The sequence below is a fragment of the Stenella coeruleoalba genome (genome assembly GCF_951394435.1).
Source record: "Stenella coeruleoalba genome assembly, chromosome: 14".
Taxonomy (NCBI): Eukaryota; Metazoa; Chordata; class Mammalia; order Artiodactyla; family Delphinidae; genus Stenella; species Stenella coeruleoalba.
Window position 1 is genome coordinate 65598652 of NC_137160.1, and position 20386 is coordinate 65619037.

General features: G+C 45.9%; 1 protein-coding gene across 2 annotated transcripts in view; it reads right to left on the bottom strand.

Annotated features, from left to right (window-relative positions):
• The window catches only part of SLC5A1 (solute carrier family 5 member 1), a gene marked incomplete at both ends in the record, with an annotated part of 49432 nt that overhangs the window by 16587 nt on the left and 12459 nt on the right, over positions 1-20386 (bottom strand). Inside the window, 7 exons of one of the 2 annotated variants that reach the window (XM_079942666.1) lie at positions 480-615; positions 861-1081; positions 2752-2832; positions 3916-4021; positions 11801-11905; positions 13075-13134; positions 13736-13840. In XM_079942666.1, the coding sequence (XP_079798792.1) occupies positions 480-615; positions 861-1081; positions 2752-2832; positions 3916-4021; positions 11801-11905; positions 13075-13134; positions 13736-13840 (814 nt within the window). Of the gene's footprint in view, positions 1-479; positions 616-860; positions 1082-2751; positions 2833-3915; positions 4022-11800; positions 11906-13074; positions 13135-13735; positions 13841-20386 lie in introns of those variants that run through there. The other variant, XM_079942667.1, reaches the window with a different exon arrangement.

Below are 20386 nucleotides of genomic sequence, written 5' to 3' on the forward strand. Positions count from 1 at the left end.
GTGTAGGAGAGGCCACAAACAGGCCAAGGAAGAATCTAACACCCTGGATAGCAAAGTGCAAGGCTCGGGGCCGCTTCACAGAAATGGTCCAGGAAACAGGGCAGCAAGCAGTTAGAGACTGGCTGCGGTCCTTTGACATTAAGGGCATCATACACACTACTATAGCCTGGGGGTTGGGGAGAAGACAGATATAAATATTAGCTAGAAGAAGCTATAGTTGGAGGCACGTCATGACTTCAGAGAATTTGCAAAAGGGGAAAAATAATTGCCAATGTAAAGAACCAGGGAACACAACTCCACACATTCTGTGGCCTCAAGTTGCTCACTGTCTGGGGCAGGGGGATATAATAATGCTTGGTAATCATGGCAAGAAAAGAAGAGGGCAGAAAAAAAGAAACAGGGATCTACAGGACTTTAGAAGTGACTTGGAGCCAGGAAAATGGAAGAGAGAGGCCAGCAAGTCCAGCAGAAGGCATCACCTGTGTACAGGATGCGGCTGATCATCCCTGGCATCACCATGAGGAACATGGGCAGCAGCTTCAGGTACCCACACATGATGCAGCCAGCCTTCACGTGTGACATGTTTTTGGCCGAGAGGCACCGCTGCACAATGACCTGCCCGGGAAAGCCCAGTGAGGGAGGGGTGTAGGCAAGAGACCCCACAACAGGCTCTAACCACCCCAGCTTCCCCCACCATCCCGGGTCTTTGGCCTGGCACTCTGATGTCACCGAGGCTCAGCAGCCCTCAGACCACGTGAGCCCTGCCCTACCTTTCCCAGCCCCACAAGCCACAGGCAGACAGGAGTCTCTGTAGCGCCCTGGGGAAGACCCTCTCCTCCCAACACATCCAGCATGGGTACCTGATCTGTGCACCAGTACCACACGGCGAGGATGGACAACCCAAAGATGAGCCCAGGCCATGGCAGGTCTCCCTTGAGAGGATCTCGGAAGATGTGGAAGGAGTCAGCCCTTGGGGTGTAGCATTCTTTCTTGATGGTGGTGTTTCCATCAGAAATCACAGTTGGAATGGCATTCATGTATTTCGTCATGAAGGCATCATACCCTCCCACTTCGTGAAAAGCTGGAAAACAGTGGTAACATAAGTCAACATCATGAAACTCTCAACTCTTCATAGCAGTTTCTTCCTGTGGATGCCTGAGAAACCCACAGCCAGAGCCCTCACTGTGGGGTCTTGGGCAAGTCATTGTCCCATTCTGGGCTTCAGCTTTCTCATCCATAGAATGGGATTATTAACCCTGCCCAGCCTCCTCAGGGGGCTACTGTGAGGGTCCAAAGCAACAACCTGTGAAAGTACTCCAACCATAAACTTCTTTACAAAGGGAAAGTATTTGAATTATTAAAAGAAAGACCTTGCTTTTGAACCAGATTCAAAGACTCTGTTTTTCCCCTCACCCCCTGCTATCAGCAGTGGCCTTTGGGATTCTGGACACAGACACAGATTAGGCCCCCAGTCCCAGCAGTGTGGTGGGATGGGAAAGAATGGGTGAGGAAGTCTGGAGCCCTGCCACCTCTTGGCTGTGGGAATAAGGCATTCCAGACCCTGTGCTGCAGAATAAGGCATTCCTTTCCCCTGCTCCAGACCCCTGAGGACCACCGGGGAAAATCAAATGGAAGCTCTTGGAAAACATTGCATAGAGAGAGGATAAGAAGCTTCAGAGGACACACAGAGAACATAGGCCCCCTTAAAAATAAAATGGCATTTTATGTCCTCCCATAACAAGTACCTCTATTTGTAGGGTTTCCAGTCTTGTCCTTAGGATTTCATAGACAAATAAAATTTCAAAACTGAGAGGACGGGGATTACAGAGTGGCTGATTTTTTTTTTAACATCTTTTTTGGAGTATAATTGCTTTACAATGTTTTGTTAGTTTCTGCATATAACAAAGTGAATCAGCTATATGTATACATATATCCCCATATCCCCTCCCTCTTGAGCCTCCCTCCCACCCTCTTCATCTCACCCCTCTATGTGGTCACAAAGCACCCAGCTGATCTCCCTGTGCTATGCAGCTGCTTCCCACTAGCTATCTATTTTACATTTGGTAGTGTATATATGTCCATGCCACTCTCTTACTTCGTACCAGCTTCCCCTACCCCCACCCCCACAGTCTTCTCAAGTTCATTCTCTACATCGGCGTCTTTATTCCTGTCCTGCCCCTAGGTTCATCAGAGCCTTTTTTTTTTATTCCATATATATGTGTTAGCATACAGTATTTGTTTTTCTCTTTCTGACTTACTTTGTGGCTGATTTTTTAAATTTTACCAAATCAGGAAATAAATAAGAAAATGGTCATTCATAAAAGAAAGGACATTTAACATCAAAATGTAGATGACATAATCTGAGATTTAAGATGCAACATTTAAATATATTTAGCCTAATAGATATTTAGCCTTATCCTTTTTAAGTCCAGTTTCTCTGTGGAGAGAAGACCTCTCGTGACATCAGCGGCCCACACTGGGGCCCACTGGCCCAGACTGTCTAGAGAGGGCAGCAAGGAATCCAGGTATTGTCTGGGCCGGGCCCAGCCTGAAACCTCCAGGGCTAGGGAAGGTGTCCCTTGCATACCCACAGTGACTGCCAATCTAGGCCAGTCTACTCCCCTGGGGAGAGCAGAGCATACCCAGCTCACTGTCTAGGACAGCAGCAGACAGGGAGGCTGGACTCGTTTTTTCTCCCTGGGCCTTTACCTCTGCCCCCCGACCTCCTCAGCCTGCCCCAGCCCCACTTACCAAACCCAGTCAGGATAAAAGACCCCACCAGCATGATCACCGTCTGCAAGGTGTCCGTGTAAATCACAGCCGCCAGGCCCCCTGAGCAAGCAAAGGAGACAAGGCATCTAACCTCAGGTAGGAGGGCAACCTGTCAGCCCACCTCTTTTCCCCACCCTCACCGCCACCCGCACTCCTCTCCCTCTGCACACCTTCTGCACCCCTCAGTCTGCCTTCCTTTCCTTCCCTCCCTTGTCCTGTTACAGAGGTCTGCCACCCAGCATGTTCCAGTATCTCCACTTTTCACAGAAATGCTGGAAGGGCCTTGGGGAGAGAATGTTTCTCCCTATTTGAGGACGGAGAGCTTGATGTGACCGCTTTAAGCCAGGAAATGGCTATGGTGAGAAGCATCTGCGCAAACAAAGGCAGGGAAGAGCAAAGAGCTGACATCTCTACAAGATGTCTGGGGACATAACCAAATCAGTCCACTCTCTCTTCTCTCAGGCCATCTGAGTAACTTCTTATCCCCAGCGCCATGGGGCTCCAGCTGGGCAGCAAGCTCCATCGCTGGCCCTGGCTCCCTAACTGGGCAGAGCAACCTCTGCAAAGGTGCCCCATGGCCACTAGTGCCGCCAGCTTCTCCGGTCACCTCTGGAGCCTTCCTCTAAGGTCTCTGTGTGTCACTCCCTCCCTTCCTCCCTACAGTGCCTCCCAGTCCCTGTCACATCAAATCCAAGGCCTCTGTCTGGCTTCCAAGGCCCCCGCACTGTGACCCCACTTGAACTATCAGGTCTTGGCATCGTCTACACCCCCCACCCTCAGCTACCTCCCATTGATGCCCCTCCTCCAGCTGAACTCATCTGCTTGCTCACCCTGCCCCGGCACTGCCACTCCCATTCCTGACTCCATTCCCTTGCTCACACCTCTCCCCGAGCCTGGCACTCCCTCCCTGCTTCTCCCGACTCAGCCAAGTTCTCTCCACAACCTGCAAAGCCAAACCCTGTCCCACCTCCTGTAAGAAGCTGTCCTGACTGTTCCCACCAGCACTGGATTTTTCTGGGGCCACCTACAACTGTTTCCTCGAACTGTTTCCTGGGTGGATCTCTTCCTTGAGAGGAGAAGCCACGTCTTCACAAGTGCCTAACCCCAAGCTGGGCTTGGGCTGAGTCATTCGAGGGGACTCACCTGTGATTGTGTAAAGGGCAGTGATTACCAGTAAGATAAAGATGGCCAGGTACAGATTCAGGCCCAAGGCCAGGTTGATGAATATGGCCCCAGAGAAGATGTCTGCCTGGAAGGAGAGAAGAGGTGGGGCTGGGGAGAGAGGGGCCACTGGCTGCAGGGTGCACGGGGCCTGGCTGAGGCACGTCAGCGGCAGGGACGAGGGAGGAGAACTTGGAGGGGTTAGCAGAAGCCAACTCCCAAGTAGTGCCGATGCCTGTGATTTCCGAGGCTCCACGTTGGCCCACACCCCTTTGCCCTTTGGCTGAACTCCCACAATTAGAGGTTCATATTTTTATCCCCAGTTGAGAATATGAAAGACAAGTAGTGTACAATTCCATGTATACAAGGTTTCTAAAATAGTCAAACTCATAAAATCTGAGACTGGAATGGCTGTTACCAGGGGCTGGAGGAAGGGGGAGTTATTAATCAACAGGTATAATGTTTCAGTTAAGTAAGATGAATAAGCTCTAAAGATCTGCCATGCAACATCGTACCTAGTCAACAATATGTATTATACACTCAAAAGCTGTCAAGTGGCTAGAGGGCAAGCTAAGTGTTCTTACCTCAATAAAATAAAAATAAAAACAAAAGGAGGACTTTCCTGGTGGCACAGTGGTTAAGAATCTGCCTGCCAATGCATAGGACACAAGTTTGAGCCCTGGTCCAGGAAGATCCCACATGCTGCAGAGCAACTAAGCCCATGCACTACAACTACTGAGCCTGCGCTCTAGAGCCCATGTGCCACAAATACTGAGGCCCACGCGCCTAGAGCCCACGCTCCGCAACAAGAGAAGCCACTGCTATGAGAAGCCCATGCACCACAACGAAGAGTGGCCCCCACAAACCGCAACTAGAGAAAGCCCGTGCGCAGCAACAAAGACCCAACACAGCCAAGAATAAATTAATTAATTAATTAATTAATTTTTAAAAAAATGATATGAATACCTGAGAGTCATGCTCTATTCCTAAATTTCCCAACAAGATTTATTCAAGATGATAATAGATATTACAAGATAAAAAAAAAAAGAATTCCATAGTCAAAGAGGTCTGTGAAATACTGGATTAAATAAAGTTAAAGCAGTTTCTTTACCACACAACTTCTCTGAGCCTCTAATATACTGTGAATCCCCAGGAGGAAAACATAGTAAATGACCCTTCACAAACTTATATAACTGTGGAACTCTGTTTGCCAAGGAACAACTATTAACACCTTGAGGTTCCTCCCAATCCACTTTGTAGACTGCTGCTATAGGCTATTATCCTTCATTTACACCTCAGTGTAAAAGGTTTATCTGATCTATTCCCAAAAGCAAGTTTGAGTGCTGGAGTCCATGAGAGGGAAACCCCGCCTCACCCTGGAGTGGAGAGAGATGTTAGCTACATCATAATTTTATCTCCTCTGCACAGATGGGATCCATCTTGACTCAGACACAACCAGAGCATCACCACGAACCTCTTGTGTGGCAGGCTTGTTGATAGGTGGTTTTATCTAGATTATCTCATGTAAATTTAGGGAGAATTGCTCCCTCTTCACCCCCAAATTCACCAGTTCTTGATGCAGTTCTTTTTCTCCCTGCCTCATTTAGCTCCATAAAGAACCTTCTACTTGGCTGGATGGATATATGGCTATACACACATCATGTAGTAAAAATATTAAAAAATAGACCAGAAGAATACATACCAAGTTCAAGATAGTGTTTACCTTTTAAGAAGGAAGGAAATAGGGTCAAAAGGGTATAGATATGCCTTATCTGTTATGTTTTATTTCTTTTTAAAAAAAAATGATAAGCTGTTTAGATCTACAGAATCCTGGTGGTGGTATTAGTATAGTACTTTACTGTATGTTTGAAGCATTTCATTACTTTTTTATTTATAAAAATCAGGGACTGGATAGGGAATATACCACCAACTTTGATATAAAAGAACTCTCCTCTAATCCTATGAGATCATTTATTTCACAGCTCATCTCAGAATGCTCCTTCTCTAAACTACTCTTAGCTCTTAATAAAGAAGAAAAAAAGGAAAGAAGGAAGGAAAGAAGGGAGGTAGGGGAAAAGGGAGGGAGGGAGGGAATAAGGGAACAAGCAAATTTCCCCAGTGCTGCTAAGCAAAACTAACTTGAAGTGAACTAAACAATTATGGTCCTCTAGGCCAGGGGTCAGCAAACTTTTTCTGTAAAGGCTCACTTCATACATGTTTTAGGCTTTGCAGGCCATACAGTTGCTTTCCAACCTGCTCAAGACTGCCTGCCGTTGAAGCTTGAAAGCAGCCGTAGATGATACATCAATTAATGGGCATGACTGTGTTCCAATAAAACTTTATTTACAGAAACAGGAAGTTGGATTTAGCCCACCACTTTGAAAGTCTGGCTGAACAAGCTCCATGGAACTCACAGGGGACAATAAATACAGATCCAGTTGGAAAACCTCTTAGAGTAACAGTCTCTGACCATAAGCCTTGGGTAGTTTGTTTAGTCTCAGCTCTAATGTTTGAAATCCTGGGATTTTACATGTGTTCATTTGCTGCCCATTCTAGTCCTAGTTGTAGCTGAGCACCCAGTAGATCTTGCCTGGCAATGAGGTTTGAGATGGAGAGCCCCATTACTCAAATTTCTCTTTCCATTTGTGAGTGAATGAACCAGGTGATAAGCATTCAAAACTTAAGCAAGCTCCGAAGCTCTTATTTTCACCCAAGGATCCAAAACAGATAGCGTAGTTGCTATAAAAGTTTATTACAGTTGTGATCTGTGATAATAGCCCCAGGAAATATAAATAGGGACATTTGGTCATCACATGTAATTCATAAAATCTGAGGCTTTATCTCAAGTGATTGTGCACGTTTGAATAAGACAGATAATGCCAGGAAATTTTACAGAACAGAATGCTTCTCCGAACTTGGTAAGGCAGGGTGCTGGGGTGGAGTGGGTGGGCGGGAAGGAGCCTATAAAATTCAGGATTACATGGAGGAATAATCAAGTCTGGGTGGAATAATCAAGTCTGAGTCTCAGAAACCAAAAGGACATAGCCACAAGATGGCAGCCATAGTCAAGACTCCACACCACCCCTGTTCAATGGCCTGGGCCACATCTGGGACTCTCCACCTGAAATGCATTTCACTTTTTCTCTCCTATCAATTACATGCCCACTGGATCCCTGCATCCTCCCAAAGCCTTCCTGGTAGGTCCCTGATTGTTCCCTGTCTGGACATGGATATCACAAGGCCACTCCTCTCTTCTTACCCATGCCTACACACACACACAACAATAGTGATTAATCTCCGTTTGTGTGCAATGTAAATACTTGATTACCTTACTTTGTTAACTAACAATTCTTTCCTTTTGTTCATAAGCCCTGAATTCGTGTATCTTAATGTGAGCTCCTAGCAAGTACAGTCAATATCAGTGCAATCCTTTTAAAGATTTCATGCTCTGTGACCCATGGTGAACCTGAAGTCAGCCAAATTTACAAAGTCTTGCCTGTCTGACCCTTCCCTGTCCTTCCCCACTGCCTAGATGTCCCACCTGCAGATCCCTTATACACCCAGTGTGCAGCTGATGTTCTCCCTTTACAGTCCTCTCAAATCCTACTCTCAGAAACTCATTTAAATTGGAAGGTCACTTAACTGGCTATTTAAATTTTCCCCAAGGTCTTGAATTTTGACTTGTTTGTACTGGACTTAGAAGGCCAGGGGACATAATGTCAAAAGGTTTTGATTCAGTATCAGGGACTCTGCTTCTCAATCTAGTTCTGCTACTGTTTGACCCCACAAAGCCCCTTCTCTTCTCTGTAAAATGGGAGCATAGATCATAGAACTAGATGATCTATCCTGTTATCCTATGCCTTCATCCCATCCAAGCACAGAGCAGAATTGTGAGAACACAGACACTGGGACTAGAGAGACCCAGACTCCAGTCCTGGCTTTGCAATACACTAGCTATGTGATTTGGGACAAATTACTTAACTTCTCTGAGACTCAGTTTTCTCCTCCATCAAGTGGAAAATTAAATAAAAATCCTCACCTGCACAGAACTCTTATGAGGACTGGAGATGGAATAAGTTAAGCCCCTACTGGAGACTAAGTAAAGCTATTGGCACCAAATAAAAGGCAGCTATCATCCTTCGTGTGCATTATTCAAGGGTTTGCTGGCTCTGGGCAGCAGGTGGAGCTGGTAGGACATTGGGCAAGGCCTCCAGTAAGGAACCGCAGAAATCACACAGAAAGAGGGCAGACCATACTAAGTACTGTTCAAAAGTAAAATTCAGAAAAAGCCATCTGCTGGGGGATGGACTCCATCAGGGTCTGAGCTGAGGGAGGCTGCCCCTCAGGTACCTGGGGGCTCCCAAGTCCAGGGAGGTTTAATCAGTAACCTGAACAATAGGTGAGGTAATTGGGAAGGCAGGCAAAGACGTTGAGCAGTAAGATTATTTTTATGACTACTGCTACACCAGCTCCAAGGGCAAAGCTCAGCCAACAGACTTTCACCGACCTGAACTGTGGACTTGGAGAAGGCTTGCTTCCAAGAAAGAGAATCCCAGTGCCCTCCTCTACATGCTTAGTAGACAGGTGCTATCTCACAAGCTGAACCAAGGAGCAAGGAGCAGTTCCCTCACCAACCTCCACTAGTGCCAGGGTCACCTCCCCACCCTCCAACCTACATTCCTTTTCTCCTCTTGCACCTGACCTTCCCTGCCTCAGGAAGCCCGATTTCTCTACCCCTCCCAGCAACTCCCAGTCCAGGCTATGCACACCAGTCTCCAAGGAAATAAGACTGAAATGCCCAGGTTTTTCATCTTGTAATTAAAAACTACCCTGAAGGAAAGGAGGAGAAAGTGAAGGAGGTGGAATCACCACATAGGCAGGGAAAGCACACAGGCACCAGTCAAGGGCAGTAGCACTTTATGTCAGGAAGCTGGGCAGGGAGGGAGCAGTAAGGCTGGGTGTCAGTCCCAACTCCAAGACAAAGCCCAATCCTGGAGCACATGTTCCCACTGAGACCATTCAGTGGGGACATGAAAGTCTCTTCAACAAATGGTTCTGGGAGAACTGGACTTTACTTCACATCATATACAAAAATCACTCAAAATGGATCAAATATCTGAATGTAAGAGCTAAGACTATAAAACTCTTAGGAACAAACCTAGAATTCAATCTTCATGATCTTGATTTGGCAATGGATTCTTAGGAATGACACCAAAAGCATGAGCAACGAAAGAAAAAACAGATAAATCAGACTTCATCAAGATTTAAAACTTTTATGCATCAAAGGACACAAAAGAAAGTGAAAAGACAACCTACAGAATGGGAGAATATTTGCAAATCATGTATCAGATAAGGGTCTAGTATTCAGAATATATAAAGAACACTTTCAACTCAACATCAAAAAAGACAACCCAGTCAAAAAAAAAAAGTGTATGCATGTAGAAAGTAATAACATAAAAGTGAAAAATTATTGTGGTAGGCTGAAGATATATATATACATTTCCTCTAAAGAAGCAATAGTCAAATGCAATGTGTAGATTTCATTTGAATCCTGATTCAAACAAATCAACTGTAAGAAGACATTTTTCAGATAATCAGGAAAATCTGGATATGGACCAGGTATTAAACTACTTAAATTAAGAAATTACTATACATTTTGTTAAGCATGATAATAGCACAATTGTTAAGTTCTTTAAAAGTTAAAGGTGCATTCCGAAGAATTTACAGTGAAATGACATGATGTCTGGGATTTGACTTAAAATACTGTTGGAGAAAAAAGGTGGAAGGGGAGAGATGAACCAAGAATGGCAAAATATTGTTCATTGTGAAAGCCAAGTGATGAGAATTAGGTCCATTAGTACTCATTATACTATTCTATCTCTGCTTGTGTATGTTTGAAATTTTCCAAAATTAAAAAAATTGAAAATGTTATCTAATATTGTTGTTTTCTCACTTTTAAGTAATCAGGGCAATAAAAGCACGAGCTGCTATTTTTTCATTACCCTAACTAACTAGAGGAGAAGGCTCAGTTCAGATCCAACTGACTCAGATTTCAGCCAGGGCAGATCTTTTACGAGTGCTGAGATTGGTCCAATCTCACCTTTAGTGCTAGATGAGGAAGGACAAGAAAAAAGAGGAAAATTGACGATAGTCAATGAGATAACCCCTCTGATAGAGCAGTGAGTACTTTGTAACTGCTGGCTAAGGGGGAAAGCTGGAACCACTTCCTATGTGAGCACAGAAAATGCCATTTCTCTCTCTGCCCTTGGATTTGGCAATGGATTCTTAGAAATGACACCAAAAGCATGAACAACAAAAGGAAAAAACAGATAAACTAGACTTTATCAAGATTTAAAACTTTTATTCATCAAAGGACACTACCAAGAAAGTGAAAAGACAACCTAAAGAATGGCAGAAAATATCTGCAAATCATATATCTGATAAGGGCCTAGTATCCAGAATATATAGCCTTCTTCTCTAGCTAGGTTAGGGTGCTGAAGCAATCCAGGGAGCTTCTTACAGGGAGTGTCGATGGTTCTCATGTTCATCATCATCATATCTTACATCCCAAAAACGTTTCATGTTTTCAAGAAAATCCATTTGATCCTCACTACCACCCAGGGAGGTAAGCAAGGCAGAATTTTTATCCCCATCCTACTCACAAAGAAGCTAAGCTCCAGAGAAGTAAAGCAATATGCTACTGGCCCCAGGTCACCGCTGGCGAGCAGTAGAGCAGAAGCCCAGCTCCTCCACAACCCCATGTTTCCTCCAATTATTCTCCTAGATAGTTTTCTTATCAAGGTCCTGTTTTCTTTCTGTTATTCTTTATTCACATTTTCCTTCTTTAAAATTTTTTTTTCCACTGTTGCTTTAACCTTTATCAGACTGACAATCTCCTTAGGGGTTAAAAAAAAATTCCAGGCAAGACCTATAAGCGAACTTTTTTCTTCCTGCCATCTTTTGGACTGTCAGGGGGAATATATCTCAGAACTTCAATGATTTCCTGGGTCTTTCACTTTGTTTTGTTTTACCATCAAAAGGAGCTGACTTGAACATTTTCAAGAAAGGAAGAGAAGTAAAGAAGGAATTCAAGTCTTGCTCCAGTGGGTCAGCCAAGAGCTCTGCACAGCTTTCAAACACACCGCAATGGCCAGCCAATCCCTGAGAAATCTCAGCTCTGCATATTGGGGCCTGCAGCTCCAGGTTGGCAGGGAGGCAGGCTAAATGGAAGGGGGTCCACCCCAGTGGTTGGGTTCAGAGACAGCAAAAATCCCCTGGAGGGTTAGCAACTAAAGGCCCTGGGAGCTGATTCTGAATGAATATAAGTAGGCTTGTGCAGTGAAAAGGACAGTGAGCTGGAGCCAGCAGTCTGGGTTCTACTCCTGAGCAAGAATCTCCATGCCCAGAGTTTCTGTTTCCCTGTTCACGAAGGAAGAGGGGGAATCTCTGAGTTCCCTTCCAGAGTTGCCACTGACTGCCCATGTTTAAGCGCATCAGAAATGTCACTTGGAGCCAGATTCTGACCCTGACACGGCATAAAGGCTTACAACTACCTCTAAGGTCGGGGCCAGCCCTCAGGCATCCCTAACTCCCTATTAATCTTCTGTTAGAACAGAAGAACAGCTTGCACTGAACCTTCTTGAACCGTTTATGTCTTCAACCTTCCCCACAGTAGAGGATAAGGAGTTCCATGTGTTCACTCCTTGATGTGTGAAATAGGACTTTACCCTCAGAAGCAAAAAGGCCTAAGGGACCAAGTTAATGGAAACATATAGCACTGCCCTTTGGTGGGCCAGCATGTGGTGAGGAGCGAGGGTAGGCAGGTTCTGAGACAGCCAGTGCTCAGCCCCTAGGGCGGAGGACTCACCGAGATCTTGGTGAAAATGTACAGCAACAGGGACAGAACAGAGAGGTAGACCTGGATCCGCTTGCCTCCAAATCGCTTCCGCAGGTACTCTGGCATCGTCACCACCTGCATGGGATGGAAGGGCGGTCACTGCCAGTCTGAGTGATCAGAAGGCCCAGAGCAAGCAGAGCAGAGGCATCCACCCCGGTGTCAGAGGTATGACCAAGGGTTAACCTTCATTGGTCAGAGAAGTCTGCGAGGTGGCCAGATGTCCCCATCCTCCATCCATTTGCTCATCTCAATCTCACATACCCTACCACTGCAGAGGCAGCTGGGTAGCATCCCAGGACGTAGAAGGGCCCAATAAACAATTTTTTTAATGAACACATGCCTGCACATAACCAAGAAGGCAGATCCTTGCCCTGAAGGAGGAGGGGATAGATAAATAGATAGATAGTCCTATACAAAGCACCTTCTGTGAACAAGACATCATAACCACGGTGGTACCTTTCCAGTGCACCAAAAAAGGTGTCCAGGCTGGGTGTGTGCTTCACCCTGCTCTGCACATAAGCCTTGCCAAGGACTGTGGCTGCAGGCCAGCTCAACTGCTCTCCCAGTTGCTTTCTGCAAATTCCAACCACACTCTGTCTCATGTTCTCAACCCTGAGCCTGCTGTCTCCTGGAATCAGACATGTATCACCAGCAGTCCATGAGCCTCCAGAAGATGCAGAGTCTGCCTGTGCCTCTTTCTTATTGATTTCAGCTCCTAATGTATAGACGTACACATGGTAGGTGCTCATTATATCTCAATGGACAGATGTTGCTAAAGCTCTCTTATGTAAAATGTCAGAGGTTTAGTCAAGAGACCGAGCATGCATTTGGTAGTTGAGTACCAGATGCATGCTCAGCAAACAAAGGCTGCTGATGTTTTTAAATAAAGGGAAAATATGGTTCTTTTTCTCATGTTGCTTCTGTTCCAGGGGCCGAGGCAGACAGTTATGTATCATGTGCAAATGCACGACAGTGCAAGTATTCACCCAGACCGAGGGGATGTGATGCTTTCAATGCTGAATAGAGTGAGGTTGCTTAGGAGGGCTTCCCAGAGGGACAAGTCGTGGCCAAGTAGATCTGTTGAATGCCCCTGAGAGCAGTCAGGAACTTTATAACCCAGGAAAGAGAGACAAGTCATAGGCTCTTATCCCAGAAAGTCTCCTCTGCCCTCCAGGAGGACAAAGTTCACACAGATATTTGCCAGCAGGAAATATATATTACATAATAACAGAGCAAATACTTACCCCTGCCTTAATGTAAATGGGGACAAACACCCAGCCCAGCAGAACCACCAAAAAAAGGGCCTGAAACCAAAAAAGAGGTGGAGTCAAACCAGGAGGAAACTTAGCCCATCCTGCTGCCTGCAGGGCTTGCAGCTGCTGCAGACAATCCACCCAGCATTTTCTCTTTGGGCTCTGGGCACAACTCCCTAAGTGGCCATCAGTGCTTGGAGAAGGCCTTTGATGCCTGATTGGTCCACAGGAACAACAGTTGGGCAACAGTGGAGAGGAACCTGGGGGGCTACCCACTGACATCACAGCTCCTTTTGCCTCTTCCCTGGTTTACAGGAGTAAAGTATCATTTAGAGAGCTTTTAAAAATAAAAAAAATAATAATAATGGAAATCTGGTGGTATTTCCGAACCTCTGATATGGCTGAAAGGGTACAGGAGGGGTTGGCTTTTTAAAAGAAGAAAGAAACACTATCGCCATCAAATCAGTGATTTCTCATGGTGGAAGGGGAGCAGGACCCTGGGGTTCCTGAAGCTGTGCCCCTCATCCATCTGTACTCCAAGGTGGCCCTGGGAGGTTCTCTAACATCTAGAACATCTCTGAGTGTAGACTGAGCTGGCTGACAGCTAGAGATCCTTCCAGCTCCAGGACACAGTGTCTCTGATGTTACTCACGTTCCATTCAAAGCCCCCAGTGGCGATGCCTGCAGCTGCTCCCGTTCCCGCCAGTCCCACAAAGTGGCCGCTTCCGATGTTACTGGCGAACAGAGAGGCTCCAATCTGGAAACACAAAGAGAAGGTCGGGTGAGGACTCCATGCTTCACCAGGACTCTCAGGGGTGGACCAAAGATAGAAGAGACATGACATCCAAGAGAAGGACAAGAAAGAGCAGAGGCCAGCCAGAAACTTGACTATGCTGGAGTCTGCCGGGACCACTGGTTCAGAAGGCAGATGTGAGGACTTGGGTAATAGCAAAGATAAAAGGAGAGGACTGCAGAAGGAGTCGTGGGATGTATCCCCAAATCAGATCTCTGTGAGTCCTCTGTGAGCCCAATGCGCAACAGTCAAGAAGGCATGGGAAGCTCCACAGCCCGACCGACCTCCTCTGGAAGTCTCCCCAGCGGCGGAGGGCTCAGGAGCAGGACCTATGCCATTCATCTCTGTGTCCCCCAGCACTCCTGACTTGGGACCTTGACCAATACAGGATCTCAGGAAATGTGGACAGTTTTTTTGAAAGAAATCATTTAAAAGGAAGCTTCTGGACGTCAGTTACTTGTCACTTGTCAAAGAAGGCAGGGGGTAGAGCCAATAATTTCCAAGTGACTCTTAGCTGTTAAATTCTGTAATCCCATGAGCTCCCAAGTAACAAGAGATGCTAATAATAACTCTCTAAGTCGATATAGTAGTTATTTTGGCCGCACCACGTGGCTTGTGGGATCTTAGTTCCCCAACCAGGGATCAAACGCAGGCCCCGGGCAGTGGAAGCATGGAGTCCTAACCACTGGAACGCCATGGAATTCCCTCGATATAGTATTTTTATTTTTTTACAAAGGTCCTATGTATACATGCACAAAACACTGCATTTTTCAAAGATATACATATGTCTATAAACATAGGTTAGAAGACAAATTGGAAGGACATATACTAAATACCCAAGAGTTGACACCTGGGAGAGGAAAGAAGAATGGGATTTTTGAATAGGAGATGAAGGAGAAAGTATCAAGTGAAACAAGAGAGGGATTTTGAACTGACCAATCATGGTACTGTACCATCAACTCAACTGCCTCTGAGGTCCAAGAGAACTCCAAAAAGTTCTAGAGCTCTTCTGTACCCAGGAGGAGAAGGCATAGCAACATTTGATGATCATCAAACTAGTATAATTATCCCCAGTCTTGCTGAGCAATTGGGGGAGGCTGGTAGTTATTTGTCTAATATCCCCAATATGGTTCAAATTTGGAACAAAACACATATTTCCCAAAAGGCAGATTACTCCAAGAAACTGTCCTAACTGTTCCTCGATATAAAACAGTGGGTGCTTAGTGCCATATGCTAAGTCAGAGGAGAGGGAGATCTCTGAAGGCCGGGCCAGGAGGTCTCCAGAATGATAAGGAGACAGTGGTGTAAGTGCCTTCATTCATTCACTCAACAAATATTAACTTAGCACCTACTCAGTGTGTTAAGTGCCATTCTAGACACTGAGGATTCCTGTATGAAAAGTACCACCACCAACAACAAAAAAGATCAGAGAGTGGTTAAGTGTTGTGAAGAGAATAGAGAAGGTGTGATAGATAGAGTGACTGCTTTAGTCTGGGAAAGGTCCCTCTGTGGGGTGACCTCTAAGCTGAGATCAAGATGATAAAAGAAGTCAACCATGCTAAGATCAGAGGGAAAGCTTTCCACCAAAGCAAAGACCACCCCCCACACCCTCCCAAGTGAGAAGGTCATCATGGTTGGGAAGCAGAAAGAAGGCCAGAGTGGCTGGAGTGTGATGGGTGGTGTGAGATGAGGCTGGAAAGTTGGGAGGCGATACATCACGTAGGTCCTAGCAAGCCAGGATAGGAGAGTGGATTTTACTCTGTCTGATGGGAAGCCACTGGAGGGTTTCAAGCAGGGGAGGGAAAGGATCTAACTTGTTTTTAATTATTGCTCTCAAGCATGTGGAGAGTGTATTGTTGGGGGCAAGAGAGAAAACAAAAAAACATTGGGAGGCAGTTGCTGCCTGTAGGTAACAGGGGATAGCGGCTTGGTCTCAGGTGGTGGCAGTTGAGACAAAGACAAGCATAGAGATTGGGGTACATTTCAGAAACAAAGTTGATAAGCCCTGTTGATGTATCAGACGTGGGAAATGCGGGAAAGGGTAAACAACGGTAACCCCTAGATTCAGGACTTTAGTAACTGGGCGGATGTCATTCATTAAGAAGGGAAACTGTGTACTTTGATTATTGCTGCTTAAGAGTTTAATCTTTTGTTATCTGTACTTTAAAGTGTGTTGTACAACATATGCATGCTTGCCTTTGTTAAAAGAATAGGACCCAGTAAGCTTTGCATAAAGAAGTAAATAACCATTGGCTCTGACCATAAGTGGAATTCTCATTGTGTAAAAATTCTATTGATCTAGACTGCATTTCATCCTCATTATAGCACAAACAGTAAAATGCTTTGTGATGCAGAAGAAGAAGGAGGAGGAGGAGGAGGAGGAGGAGAAAGAGAAGAAGGAGGAGGAGAAGAAGGAGAAACTGAGAGGAAAGCAGGCTGTTTAAACACATCCACCTCCTTCCTCTCCTCACAGCTTGGTGGGGATAAGAATTCACTTTTAATCAGGATTCCCTTCTGCATGTAGCCTGCCTGTCATTACACATTATCTTTTTTTTTTCATTTATCATCTCTCACTTGATAAATTATTAAGCCTAATGTTATACTATTAAGAGCATAATTACTAGTAATGATTAACTGCATTAGATTAACCTTAAGTTCAAGAATTTCTCTCCAAGATCCCCCCAAAGGGGGACAGTGGGCTTTAAGCAGTTGTAGGCTTTCCTGAGGCAGCCCTTCACCATCTGATGGAATGCGGGCCAGGGGAGCTTTGCGGGTATTAGTCCAGGTTCAGTTCATTTCTATCATGGTCACTACTGTTTTCCAGTCGCTCACCTTGGCCTCATCCGACCTCCCCCACTTCGCCCCGTGACCTGCACTCAGTCATTTACAAAACCCTGACTCTGCCTTCACAATGGCATAGGCAGCTAGCACTTTTTACATCGCCCTTGTACAGGCTGTCATTGCTTCTTAACAGGCTTCGAGGTGCTCTCCAGTCTCCCCCCACCCACATGACCTCTCCAAAGCACAACTCTGATCAAGTCACTTCCCTATTCAGAGACCCTTCTGGACCCCCAAATGAGCCTGCCAAGCAGTCTTTCCTGGCAGTTCCGGGTTTAAAGATGCAGTCCCAGGAATTCAGCAAGATTTCACACTAAAGTTCCCTCCAGTGAGAAGGCAGCATGAGCTTAAAAATTAAAGTTTGAATGCTCTCTTGCCCTCTTCCAATCTGGGTGATCATAACATCTGCAAGCCTCAATCTTCTCCCATGACAGGGTTGTGCAGGAGTCAAAGGAGATTATGAATCAGTAATGACACACTCAGCGGGCCCTCAATCAGTGTCCTTTCTTTCCTCCAAGAGGACAGTCACTTCACCCTCAAAGACAGTTCACAAGAGCTACAATGGACACTGTTATGGACTGAACTGTGTTCCTCCAAAATTTATATGTTGAAGTCCTAACCCTCAATGTGACTATATTTGGAGATTGGGTCTTTAGGGAGGAAATTAAGATTAAATTAGGTCATAAGGGTAAGGCCTAATCTAATACGACTGGTCCTTATAAGAAGAGGAAGAGACACCAGTTCTCTCTATGTCTCCGTCTCTCTCTCTCTCACTGAATGTGCACAGAGAGAAGGCAGCCGTCCACAAGCCAGGAAGAGAGGTCTCACCAGAATCAACCCTGACAGCACCTTGATCTTGGATTTCTAACCCCTGGAACTGTGATAAAATAAATTTCTGTTGTGCAAGCCACTCAGTCTGTTGTGTTTTGCCATGGCAGCCCAAGCGGGCTAATACATACATACATCATTGCTTTATCACCTACACTCCTCTGACAGGTTTTCACACCACCCTTCCTCTCACTGGAGCTTGTTAACAATGCTTTCATCACTCTGACTTCCCAAAAGCCCTCTCTGTCCACACCTCACCCATGTTCATGTCCACTTGGGAATCATGCCCCATCTAGGGAGTGACCTATGAAGCATCTTGTCCTTCTCTGTAATTTCCTCCCACATTCCTTCTCAGTTCAGGATTTCAGACTTCCTCTGAAATGTTCCCAGCTTGACCTTGCTTCTGACTAACTTCTTTCCAGGCCTTCCTCATTCTCTGATGGGGCTCAAGAAGCCATTCCAAGTATTTAGATGGTTTGCTGTCACAGTGCAAAATGTGCTGGGTCTGACCAAACCCAACAGGTTTCGCAGCATGGTAATTGGGGAAATAATGTAATGTCATTACATTACAAAGAGAAAAAGACTATGTTTTCCTTTGACTTTAGGGAATTCACAATCATACTTTACTGCCTAAATTTCCTATCCTAGATTGTTGGCAGGAGGGAAAAACCTAGGGAGAAATTAGAGAATCACAGAATCTTCCAGAACTGGATGGGCCCATAGATGTCACAGCTTGAATCCCCTCGGAAACACTCCCTCCCTCCCTCCCCCCGCACCAAGTGAAGGTCAGCTTCTGGATGCGTGCCTCTAGTGACAGAGAATGCCCCACCTCACGAGGCAGCTGAATCCATAGTGGAACAACTCTAATGGTTGCAAAGTCCTCCTTTACCTTGAGCTTAAATCTCCCCATTTAGTCCTACTTGTGCCCTCTACAGTGCAACAGAACAAGTCAAATCTCTCTTCCACAAGCTAGTCTTTCCAGTATCTGAGGACAAGGGTTGTACCCACCCTCAAATCTTCTCCAGGCTAAGCTTCCTCTTCTCATGTGTCTGCTCCTCACTGGTGGCCCTTGTTGCTCTCTCTGTTGCCCTCAGCCCCACCTGTGTCCCCAAATAGGTCTCAGACCCTGGGCCTCTAGACCAGTCCAGACATGGGTTGGCCGGAGCTAAGCAGGCTGCCCTTCTTGACTTACCATCTGTTTTTAACATCATGTGGCTTCAAATACTTTTAAACCTGCCTCTCAGCCATGGGTCTTGGCAGTGCTGAGGACGAAGCCAGTCCCTCTTATTCCCATCACTGTCAGAGAATCTGCCTCTAAATTATCTGGACCATTTAACAAGAATAGATTTCCTCTCATTGCAATTTAGATTCCTGATAATGTGGTTTGCCTTAACAATACAGTGGCTCTATCACTTAAATTTTTTTCACTTCAGTCCCTCCAGGGTTTGGCACAAATCTGATGTTTTCCCATGAGCCTTCTCTAAAGGGACAACCACTTAAACCACAAGGAAAACATCTGGCCAAATTCATTTCCCCATACCAACTATTAATGTCTGGAGTTGGAAGCTAGCAGGGACTGCATCTACCTCTCAAACCAAAGGCAGACATCAGTCCATCTAGTGATCGCTCCTTCAGTGCTTAACTCAGCCCTAGAAATGGGCTCTCTAAACCATGCTACTCACAGAGTGCTCTGCGGGCCAGAAGCACTGGCTTCACCCGGGAGCTTAGGAGAGCTACGAGTGCTCAGTCCCCACCGCACACCTACTGAATCAGAGAAGTAAGGGTAGTTCTTACACACAGTGAAGTTTGAGAAACCTGCCCTAGACTGCACTGAAAGTCACTGTTCCTCCTTAAACTTGTTTTGACCTCTCTTTGGGAGCAGAAGCCAGCGACTAACTACAAACTTGGGATGCTAAGATGAGGAGAACAAAAAGTTTGGGGTGAAAGAGGCTCTCTCTCCAAAATCCCCTACTGAACTTCCGGAGTTTACCATGGCATTTGGGCCACCCAGTGGGAGACACTGTCACTTCTCTACATGCCAACATATAGCACATGGACTGAAACAAGCTTTGACCAGTGTCACTGGTGAACCCCAGACCCGGCAGGCTCAGTTAAATGAAGACTTCCCAAGTATCCTCATGCCATAGCAAAGTTACTGAGACATTTCATATGGAAGTCTACAGAAGCCACTTAAAGGCTTTGTGGGAAATCCTTCCACAATTTGTCTCCTCAAGAGAAGGGGTTATAAGAGTTCCCAGAGGATGACCTCAACCACCAGAGTCAATAAATATTGCTGACCGGAGGGCTCCTCTGCCCTGCCATGGCATGAAAATGGGAAGAGGAATTACAGGCTCTCAAGGGTCTCTGCAATCTAGCCTCATCCTCCTTCTCCAATCCCAGCAGCCCCTCCACACTCTTCCAAGTCCTGTATGCTCTAGCTAAATCACACAGACCCAGCCTCCTGGATATGCCCTGTGCTTTCCTACCTCCTGCTTTTGTTTACACCATTTCCTTCTGCTTGGAACTCCCTCTCCATCAAGCTCTACCTGCAAAAACACTGTCCCAGTGACCAAAGGGAAGCCCAGTCCCATCTCTCTGCTGACACCTTCCAGAACCAATCTCTTCCTCCTCTGACCTCTTACCCCACCTGTCGTCTGTTGCACTCTCCTGGTGCCTGTCAGGTCCTATTTTGGTAACTGCTTCCGGACAAGTGTTGTCCCCCAAATATCCTCTAGCTCTTGAAGAGCATTTCTGCTTCCACTTAGCATAGGACCTTTCTTGCACATGGCAAGCACTCAGTAAAAGTCTGCTGAGTGAGTGAGTGAGTGGGTGGGTGAGTGACAG